The 11,490-nt window shown below is 37.6% G+C and overlaps 1 protein-coding gene across 1 annotated transcript in view; it reads left to right on the top strand.

Annotated features, from left to right (window-relative positions):
- Positions 1-541: 541 nt before the first annotated feature.
- The window catches only part of AGBL3 (AGBL carboxypeptidase 3), a 53,504-nt gene continuing 42,555 nt past the window's right edge, over positions 542-11,490 (top strand). The window contains 4 exon segments of the mRNA XM_037049155.1: positions 542-938; positions 2,427-2,533; positions 3,477-3,537; positions 6,382-6,567. Of these exon segments, the coding sequence (XP_036905050.1) occupies positions 2,471-2,533; positions 3,477-3,537; positions 6,382-6,567 (310 nt within the window). The 5' untranslated portion in view covers positions 542-938; positions 2,427-2,470.

The raw sequence follows: 11,490 nt of genomic DNA, 5'->3' as shown, positions 1-11,490 counted from the left end.
TTATATTTAAAGGATCTCTGAGCTGATAAGAACCTTGAGAGGCCACCCCAGCAAACCTAGGACTCCTATATCAAGTATTTTAAAAGAAAATTTTTCACTTATGAATCAAATCAAGATCATCAGCCACACAACTGTGCCAGAACGCAACTCTGCGTGGGGTAGAAATACAGCCCAGCAAAGCCCCAGTCTTAACCAGTGTGCTCTACAGCCTCCTCGGTCGGAGAAGGGCCACGGCAAACCACCGTCGTGCAGAACCCAGAAACAGATCAGTGTCCTGCCTTGCCGCTCCTAAATTTCCCGCTAGCCTCACCCTACCCTGAGGGTCCACTTTCACCCAGCTCGACACTCTCCCTGCCTCCAGGTCCCAGCATCCTTCGGGGTCTCCCCTCCTTTGGCCGAAATCCCGCGAAGGGTCTCTCTCCAATCGCAAACCGGAGAGGGATTCCCGAGGGCTGTCTGAAGTCTCGCGATGGTGGTCCCGTTGCCTTGGTAACGAGTGGCTTTGCCTTCCGGTGAAGGGCGTGGCTCTGGGGCTGCTAAACTGAACCTTAATTGTGGGGGAAGGGAAAGGTTACTATGGCCGGGCCAGAGGAACCGGGGGGTCGGCGGAGGCCGGGCAGTGACGTGTGCGGTTCTGAAGGAAAGGAAGTCACAGGCGGGGCGCCCCGCGCAGGGAACGAGCGCACGTGGACAGACCTGCCGGGGAAAATGAGCTACCCACACTGCAGTGACCCGACGAGAGCGTGGGAGGAACACTTTTGACAACACGAATCGTGGCTTAATCGTCCTTCTCACCAAGAAAGTCATCGCGCCTGCCCGCACACCTGCCGGGCGTGGCTGGCGTGGAGGCGCCTGCTTTCGCCTCTTCTGCTTCAGCCGTGGAAGATACACGCGGGAGGCCCATTAGAAAAGCAGTGTGTGGCCCACCTGAAGCTCAGGTCAGCACAGTCGGTGTTACCCTACTCAGCGAGTTGGCTGCTTGGGGTGTTCTACTCAAAAAAGAGGTGTGGTTGTCGCCAGGTAGTTGTATTAGTTATAGCCAGTAAAGGAATTCACATCCAAAGCTCTGTCTACCCACAGGAAGGCTTAACCATCCTTATATACACTATTTGGTTAATCACATGTTGATTTCTTCTTTGCGATTGATTCGCTCAGCGTATTTGGTTGGGTTCCACTTAGGCTCATCCAGTTACAGCTGTGTCTGCAGATACTGTACCTATAGTTTAACATTTAGCAAGAACAGCATTTAGTAAGAACCACCCAGACAATAAGATCCTTGTCCTGTCTTACATTGGTGTACGTCATAGGCCCATGTAAGGAAATCGAGTCAAGATTTATTGCCAATCCACTTTCCCAAATTTGGAACTGTGGGATCCCCGGGCTGAAACTTCAGTCTCTTAGTACTGGAGGTCCTAAAAAAACAGACCTTTTTGTTGCATTTGTAGTTATTTGCTATGGAACTTGGACTTTTTCTATATAGTCTTGTTCCAAAACATGCTTTTTTTTGTAAAGAGGAGCCTGAACAGATAGACTGGGAACTGGTAAATTCCTTTGGTCTCAAAAATAATAGAATCTTTCTGTTATTTCATTGTCATAGTAAAACACACTTGGGAGGCTATTTGCATCAAGAGGAATAACAATCATCACCAATACGACCTTCTGAGAGCTCCTGAGATTTCAGTGGGGCAAATATAACTGATTATTAGAACACTGTAGAGACAGTATCTACAGAATGTTAATCAAAATATGAAAAGTCTGTTGTAGGCATTTGAACTGTTGGTCCATTGGAAATTTAGCAGAAGAGTACATTTTCTCTATTGCTACATTTAACTGCCTGAACAAGTAACTACATTTTTTTTTTGATGATTCTGAACTTGCTATTGTTCTCTGGTATTTAATTGTAAATACAGGATATAAGTCATTTGGCTGTGTACCCTATTAATTCTTTTTTTCAGATTTCTATTCTTTTTTTTAAAGATTTTTTAATTTATTTATCCTTAGAGGGGAAGGGAAGAAGAGAGGGAGAGAAATAACGTATGGTTGCCTCTCGTGCGTCCCCTACTGCGTCCCCTACTGGGAACTGCAACCCAGGCATGTGCCCTGACTGGGAATCGAACCGTGGTTGTTTGTTTCCCAGGCCTGTGCTGAATCCACTGAGCTACACCAGCCAGGGCCCTATTAATTCTTTTTCAATTAAATTGTTTACTTGATTGTTTTTTATTGTGATTTGGTCTCATAGCAATAAAAAATTTTTCATATCTTTGAAATTAAAGGTTTATGTAGCTGTCTCCTAATAACTTAATTTTTTAAAGAAGCCTGTTGTCACTGAAATACAATTGAATATATTTTGGGTACTCATTTAATGTGATTTAAACTCTTTAAATTAAAAAAATTTGACAATAAATTCCTTAGAAATTGTTTTACAGCCTACCTACGTAATAAAAGGAATTTCGAGCCAAACACTGAAGTGATGCCCTTAGAAGATTCAGAAGAGGAAGACTATTCAGACAGAACCAGCAGTGAAGATGAATCAGTATGTTTTCCTCAACTTTGTTTTACTTCATTTGAGATAAAACTTGTGTTACAGAGATTTCCCAGGAAAAGTGTTATAAAGTCAGTTGAATGTCAGAATCAATCAGATGTTTAAACTTCAACTTGTCATTGAAGTTGGGAATAATTTGATTGAAAGCCAAAATATTACTGTATGCTGTATGCCCTATAGTGATAGTATTTTTATGAGGAAAAAAAATTGGGTAGGATTCTTCTGAGCTTTATTAAAATATGTGTATTAAGTCATTAGGGTTTTTCATAATTCCTATCCACTTTCTCATGTGTACTGATTCTACTCATGTGTTCATCATTATATGATACTGGAACCTCCCTGTATTTTAAACCTACCATGTAGCTCCGTAATAGTCTTAATGTGGCTCTGATGTAACAAAGCAAAGGACATGGAGGAAGAAAAGCGGGCAGGGGACAACAAAATGCAGTATTTAAAAATATTTTGTCTGAACCTAGTAATATTTGTGAGATAGTTTCTTCACATTTTAGTATAGTATCAATTACCACGTGTGTAAGTTAAGGTCCCCAAATAAGATCCCCAGAATGACGTATAACCTTTTAAGTCTGGCATTCTGTGTTTCTTTTCTTTCTTGTTCTTTGTTGTCGTTGCCGTTCATTTTTACTAATTTAAGTGGTTTTGCCAAGTTTACCTAGAATCCTGACACTTTATTTCTTCCCTACAGTCATTCATGTAAAGAGGAAAGAAAAGGAATGAGAGATGAAAACTTTCAGGTTTCAGGATATTTGGAGTGTTGGGTGCTTTGAGACCAGGAGCCCATAATAATTCTGTACTTTTCTTTCATTAAATAATAAACACATGCACTCAATTCTGAGTGCACCCTAGATGTCAAAAAAATGCTGGATTTGGAAGCTGCTGGTTTTTAAAAGAGAAATCTTCTAAAACTCTCTTGTAGGACGAGGATGCCTTCCTGAAGTTTGCAAGTGACAATCTCCAGCAGAGCGCACTTCTAACAGGTTTGAATTTACATATGTGTTTCCACATCCATGTGTCTTTGCAATATTGCCTTGAGTGGATGAAAAATAACAAGATGAGGAGATTAGAAAAAAAGTCAGATTGCATAATTTAGGGAATTATTCTGTTACCAAATAAGGATAGAGGAATGTGTTCATTTTTATAAATATCTTTTGGAGTTAAAACTTTTAAAGTTTGTTTTAGATAAACCTAACTTTTAGTGAAACTAAATGAAAATGGTTAATACTTGATAAAGGACTTAACATAAAAATTTACCTTCACAGTTCTTTAAATAAGCAACTCTTTAAATGCATTTATAGCATGACTGGTGTTGTAATGGATACAGTGTTTTGGAACTGCATCTTTATTTAAATGAAGTATGCCTGTATAAAGACTTTTCTTAAAGTCATTCATTTGCAAACATATATATATATGTGGGCATCTTTTTATGATATTTTAAAAATTATTGTTCAAGTAGTTTTCTGTCTTTTACTCCCATCCCAGCCCACCCTCCCAGGGGTCCCCACGACCCTCCCATTTCCACCCCCCTTAGTTTTTGTCCATGTAGACTTGATTTTTTAAAATTTATACATTTAGAGTTGTACTTTCAAATACACACTAAAATATTTCTTCTAAATACTCACATATCACAGATATTTTGAAATTGAAGATAAGAGCTTTATTTATTTTTTATTTTTTTGTCTTTTTCACTGCCGTCCTAAAGTGAATCTTCACTGTTGAGATAACCACTATTCTCCATTTGGTCTTTATCCTTCTAGAATTTTTTCTTTGCATTCCTACACAGATCTATAGTCATACTCATAGAAAACTTGTGGTACTATCTGGTGTACTTCCTGTTGCCCCTTTTTTTCTTTTTAAAACTTTTTCGGTCTGTTGGAAAAAAGAAGGTAACTCACTATTTTAACTAATGACATTTCCTTGATTGCGAAAAAAATTGAGAATTGTTTCATATGCCTGTCTATTTATATTCCTTTGTGTTATGGCTCATTGAGAATTGTTTCGTATGCTTGTCTATTTGTATTCCTTTGTGTTATGGCTCATTGAGAATTGTTTCATATGCTTGTCTATTTATATTCCTTTGTGTCATGGCTCTGTTATAGTAATACTTTCTTAACTTTGTTTACATTGCTTGAAACTATTTTGATGTTGTTTTACCATTACCCATTTGTGACTTTTTATTTTTATATCTGTTTAAGCTACAAAAGCTGCTACTCCAAAATCATCAATATAATTATCAAAATTTTCTTTAAGTACTTCTATGTACTTGTTTGAATTTTGGTATTTAATTTCTCTATAATTTGCACTTACAAATAGTATGAGGTATGGATCTAATTTTATTTCCTAAATCACTTGCCATTTTTGAGTCCTACTGTAAATTAGACAAAGTGTGGTCTATTCACGTAATGGAACACTGGATGCTTAATGACTGTGGAGTAAATGGATTTATGTAACAATCTTGAGAAGTAGCCATGGAAGGTAACATTCCATGTTTATAGAAGTAAGATTTATGTTTAAAGACGCTGCATTGGCCAACCACAGTCACGTGGAAGCAGGTTTGTCTGCTTGCTTCTTCATGAACTCAGCTTGTCTGATCCCTAGTCCAATTGCTGTATCTGCTGTTACACAAAAATAGCCCAGAACTAAATCTAGATAAAAAGCCACATTTCAGAGGCAAAAGAGCAAGAGGAGTTGGTGAGACAAATGGAACCAAGAATGTGAAAGGTTGAAAACCAGGACGTGTAGCAGCATGAGAGACAAGGGAAATGAGTTTAAGGAGAGGTGATTATCAAAAAGTTGATGCCCCAGTTACCCTGCTGAGAGAGAGACAGCCTCTGTGCCGCCCACCTGGGGACAACCCCGTTGTAGTCTATGTGAATTACGTTCCTAGGGTCATGTCACACGGTGGCCCGAGAATGAGAACTGAGAGGAAGCTGAGCCTGGGAGTTCAGTGACAACCTTTGAGAACATAGTTCCAGTAGGTGGTGAGGAAATACGATAAGTGGGTATATTTAATCTATTAGACACATAGTTGCCTCAGTGTGATTAAGTTTTATGGGTTTTTTAAAAAAATGATTTTAGAGAGAGAGGAAGGGAAGAAGAGAGAGACTGCTTGATTTGTTGTTCCACTCTATTTATTCACTGATTAGTTGATTCCCGTATGTGCCCTGATTGGGGATCAAACCTGCAACCTTAGCACACTGGAATGATGCTCTAACCAGCTGAGCTTCCCGGCCCAAGTTCAGTGTGATTCAGTTTAAGAGGACTCAATGGTAAACAGCCTGCTAGAAAAGCTGCAAGAGCCCTGGCTGGTGTAGCTCAGTGGATTGAGCACGGGCCTGCAAACCAAAGGATCTCAGTTCGATTCCCAGTCAGGGCACATACCTGGGTTACAGGCCAGTCCCCGGCAGGGGCCAGTTCCCAGCAGGGGACACTCGAGAAGCAACCATACATTGATATTTCTCTCCCTCTCTCTTTCCCTTCCTTTCTAAAGATAAATAAAATCTAAAAAATAAATAAATTTAAAAAAAAAGAAAAGCTGCAAGAAACAAGTACAATCCCTATCAAAGTCCAAAATATTTTTGGAGTAGCAGTAACAATTTTACATAAATTAATATTATTTGAGATCAACAGCTGTTTTCTAGCTATTATGGAGATCAATTGTTAAAAAATTTCATTTTTATTTCTAAAATGCCCTGATTTAGAAAATGATTATATTCACAGATATTTAAAAATGAATGATGTTAGAGAAAAAAGGGAATACAAAAAGTTATAAGAATTGGAGTTTTGCTTCTTAACACTATGACTGTGTTTGAATCTCTTTCCAGCTGATTCCATCAGTGATTTGTTTTTCCCGCGGACTACACAGATTATACTGGAATATCAGCGAGGGAAGTGGGTGCCTCGTCTTCGTGAGCCACGCGATTTATTTGGTGTTTCTTCCTCTGGTCCACTGAGCCCAACACGGTGGCCGTACCACTGTGAGGTCATCGATGAGAAAGTCCAGCATATTGGTATGTTCTTAGCAGTTACAGGGGTTCAAATGGATTAGTAAATTTACTGCACCAACCCTGATGTTAATGAGAAGACTCCTAGTGTTAGAATAGTCATTCCAACAGAAATAGAATGTGAGCCACACAAGGGTGGACCAAAGTGGGTTTACAGTTATTTGAATGGAAAATAATACATTAATGAATAAATAATAACAGAAGAATGAACTGTCTTTCACATACTCACAATTATAAGCCTACTTTTATAATTTAAAAGTATGTATAATTTACTTTATATATATAATTTAAAATGTTCTAGTAGCCACATTTAAAAAGGTAAAAAGAAACAAGTGAAATTGATTTCAAAAATATTTTTTATTTTACCCAAATATATTCAAAATATTTTACATTCTTTTTTTATATGAAGTCTTTGAAAACTGCTGTCCATTCATACTTTCATTTCAACTCCATTCCAGTTCATTCACATCCTTGCTAACATTTTTCCTTTGTTTTATTTTGTTTTGTATTGTTTTTAAGAATAGCCATCCTGACAGGTCTGAGATGATATCTCACTGCAGTGTTGACTTACATTTCACTGAAGATCAGCAATGTTGACAATGCATTTCCTATCAAAATCCCAATGACATTTTTTACAGAAATAGAATAACAACGGTAAAATTCAGATGGAACCACAAGAGGCCACAAATAGCCAAATCAATCTTGAGAAAGAAGAATGAAGCTGGAGGCATCACACTTCCTGATTTCAGAATATGTTACACGGCTACAGAAATCAAAACAGTATTGTACTGGCATAAAGACAGACACACCTGCCAATCAACAGCATAGAGAGCCCAGAAACAAATCCATGTATCTATGTTCAACTGATCTTTGGTAAGAGTACCAAGAACACAAATGGAGAAAGGGTAGTCTGTCTCTTCAACAAATGTTGAGAAAATTGAATATTCACATGCAAAAGAGTGAAATCAGACCCTAGTTTTACACGACACAAAACATCAATTTAAAATGTATTAAGGACTTAAATGTAAAACCTGAAACAAAACTCCCAAGAAAAAACGTAGGGGAAAAGCTTCAGGACATTTTTCTTGGCAACGATACGGATATGACATCAAAAGCAGAGGTGACAAAAGCAAAAATAAGCAGGTGGGACAACATCAGACCAAAACGCTTCCGTACAGCAAAGGAAATAATATAGTGAAAGACAGCCTATGGCATGGAAAAAAATATTTGCAAACCATACTTCTGATAAGGAGTTAATTTAAAATTTGAGGAATTTCTACAACTCCATAGCAAACTAATAACCAGATTTAACCATGTGCTAAGGACTTGAATAGAGACATCCTTCCAAAAAGGACATATATGTGACAAACAGATGTATTTGTTGACTTTTTATGTAAACTGTCTGATACAATTTTTTGCTGTTTTGCTGTCGGTTGTTCTCTTGATTTTCTCCCTGATCTGTAAGTGTTCTCTCTATATTTATGAGGTTGGCTTAATACGTCATGTGTGTTGCATGCTTTTTCCTCTGTCATTTACCTTTTATCTTTCTCATGGAGAAGAATTTCAATTTTTATGTAATCACTCTGTCTATCATTTTTCTATGGCTTCTGGCTTTTGAAATTCTCATATTTGTCTTAGCACTTTTCATGTTGTATTTTTTATGATTAAATTTTTTTTCTATCAGTAATCCATTTTGAAGGAAAAAGTGAGACCCAGTCCACTTCCGTTTATTGTCTAGCCATTTGTTCCAACAAAATTATTAAACAATTTGTTGTCTACTGATTAGAAATGCCACAATTCTTATATACTCAATTCCAAGGTGCAATTTCAAATTCTGTTCTATTCCGTTCCATTCACCTCTCCATATGGTAGCTCAAAAACCTTTTAAAAAATTTTGTACTTATTTATTTTATCCTCACCCAAGGATATGTTTACTGATTTTTAAGAGAGAGAAGAAGGGAGAGAGACAAAAAACACTGATGTGAGAGAAACATTAATCCATTGCCCCCTATATGCACCCCAACCGGAGATCAAACCCACAACCTTTCTGTATGTGGGATGATGCTCCAACCAACCAAGCCACCTGGCCGGGCCTCAAAAATCTTTAATGCTGCCATCTTTAAACTAGACATTTTGATATGTGGTAAACTTAGTTCCCCAACATTCCTTGTTTTCTTTTAAAAATGTTTCCAATTTCTTGGCTTATTGTATTTTGCCTTATTGTATTGGCTTATTTTGCCTTACTATAGGTATTTCTATATGGAATTTAAAATAAGCTTTCCTAGCTGTCCCCAAATTAATACTGGTAACTTTATTGTGATCACATTACGTTTATAGATAAAACAAGAGTGACATCTTTACAATACTGCATCTTCCTAGCCAAGAGAAAGGTATGTCTCACTGTATATTCTACTTTTCCTTTACCCTCCTTAGTATAATTATACATTTTTTTCCTGCACCTTTTCTAAGTTTTATTGCTAGGTATCTTATTTTGTTTCTATTTTAAATAGAATTTTTATTGCATGTTATTTTCTAACTTGTTTTGTAGAGGAAAGTTACGTTTTGTATATAAATTTTGAAATTACCCACCTCTTATTTCTCGTTTTTAAGTTACTGTATTTGTGCCTTCTCTCTGTCCATCAGACCATCTTAATTTTTATGTAGTTCAAAGTAAGCTTCAGACATTCTTACATTTCAGCTCTATAAATACTTCAGCATGCATATTATTAGCCAGAGTTTGATCCTGGTTTATTGTTCCTTCCAGTATTTTTGAGGTAACTTTTACATCCAGTGCAATGCATGAATCTGAGTGTACCCATCAATGCATTTTAGCAAATGCACACATCTGTGTGGTCCAAACCACCACCACAGTATATATGACCATTACAGTCACTTAAAAAATGAAAATAACAAACATGCACAAGACCTATATGCTTAAAACTACATAATGCTAATGAAAGACATCAAGGAATATCTAAATACATCAAGAAATATACCATGTTCATGGTATCAGTCCTCCCCAAATGGATGGGTTCCAGGCAGTTCCTATCAAATTTTTTTTGTAGATAGAGACAAGATTGTTCTAAAATTTGTATGCAAAAATGAAGGAACTGAGAATAGCCAGAACAACTTGGAAAAGCAGCATAAATAGGGGGGAATCAGCCTATGTGATATCAAGACCCTTTGTGTAGCTGCAGCGGTCGGGGCCCTGTGGTCTGAGTGGAGGGGTGTCCGTAGACCCGGGGAGCAAGAGAACCCAGAAGGGCATGAAGCTTTATGGCAGGTAACTCAAGTGCAGACGAACAGTACTCTGATTGAGAACACTTTTAAAAGCTTGAATATTCTAAATTTTGAAGATGTGGGTAACTGTGCCAGAAAACTAAGAAGATATAATTATCAAGTTAAATGAGAATGAGGTATAGGCTAATAAGGAATGTGAGTTAGATAACTTGGATGTAATGGGCAAATGCCTAGAAAGACAAAACCGCTGAAACTGACTGAAAAGGAAATGGAAAACATAGGTACACAATAAGTAGAGGGATTGAATTAGTGATAGAAAAGCCACCCACAAAGAAAAGCCCAAGCCCAGGTAGCTTCCTCGATGAATTCCACCAAACACTTAAAGTTTGGAGCATTCTGCCAAACAGTTCCTACCAATTCTTCACAAACTCTTCCAAGAAGCAGAAGAGGAGGGGAAACTTGACAAGACCAATATTACCTGGGATACAAAGCCAGACAGACATCACAAGAAAGCTACAGACAACTATCTATTAATATAGATGCAAAATTCCTCAACAAAATACTGTCAACTGAGTCCATCAGCATATGGAAAGAATTACGCATCATAACCAAGGAGAATTTGTCCAGAAATTCAAAGCTAGGTTAGCATTCAAGAATCAATTAATGTCATTGATGAATAAAATCAAATAATGTAATACAGTATACCAATAGAAAGAAAAACAAGTATAATCACTTCTCAATAGCCACAGAAAAAGCATCATTTAAAATCCAACACCCTCCCCCATGGGCAAAATTGCCCCTGGTTGAGAATCACTGACCTTGAAGCTTTGAGAAGTTCTGGAACCTCAGAATGATCTGGCCTTGGTCTTTGATGACTAAGGAAGCCATCTTCTCAATTCTAACAACCAAAGACATGCTAACCATATACTGACTAAGTGCTGACGTGACTGGAACCCTACTCTCTCAGTGTTTATGAGTCAGCCACGTGAAATTAATGACTGGGACAGTGCTAGCTTCTGGAAACTGCTGCAGCTGAGAGATCACAGTCATCTGCTGGCAATGCTGCGTTGTCACACTGACATCTCACAATCAACATATGGGCCAGAGCACACACACATCAAAGTCAATGCATGTCAAAATTAGCATGTGTGTCAGAGTCAATGTGTTGAATGGTCTTGTGTTAGAATAAATATGTGCTGAAGTCAGCACAATTGTCAGAGTTGACACAAGTCCGAATCAACATTTGTGTCCATCTACATGTGTCAGAATGTGTGCACATCTCAGAATTGTGTCAAAATCAATACACATGTTTCTACATGTGTGTTGGAATGGGCATGTGCAAGAACCAGCATTTGTATCAAACCGATGTATCAGAATCAATAAATGTGTCAGAATTGACATGTCATGTTTGAGGCATCAGAATTTACATGCTTGTCACAATGAACATACTTGTATGAGCTGAAACTAATGCATCACAATTGACATACATTTCAAATGGATATACGTCTTGTAGGTGACACGTGTCAATAGTAACGTGTGTCATAAGTGACATTTGTCATAGTTACCTACATGTTGCAGTTGATACACATCTGCCTAACATCTGTAGAACATTTTACCATTTACAAAGTTTTTTCAGTAACTGTCTTACAATATTAGCTGTGATGTGGTACTCAAAGTTATTGTTCAATT

The sequence above is a fragment of the Sturnira hondurensis genome, unplaced genomic scaffold, assembly GCF_014824575.4.
Source record: "Sturnira hondurensis isolate 20B ecotype Veracruz unplaced genomic scaffold, ASM1482457v3 Scaffold0006437, whole genome shotgun sequence".
Taxonomy (NCBI): domain Eukaryota; kingdom Metazoa; phylum Chordata; class Mammalia; order Chiroptera; family Phyllostomidae; genus Sturnira; species Sturnira hondurensis.
Note: the sequence above shows the minus strand (reverse complement) of the source record. Positions and strands in the feature narration are given on the sequence as shown.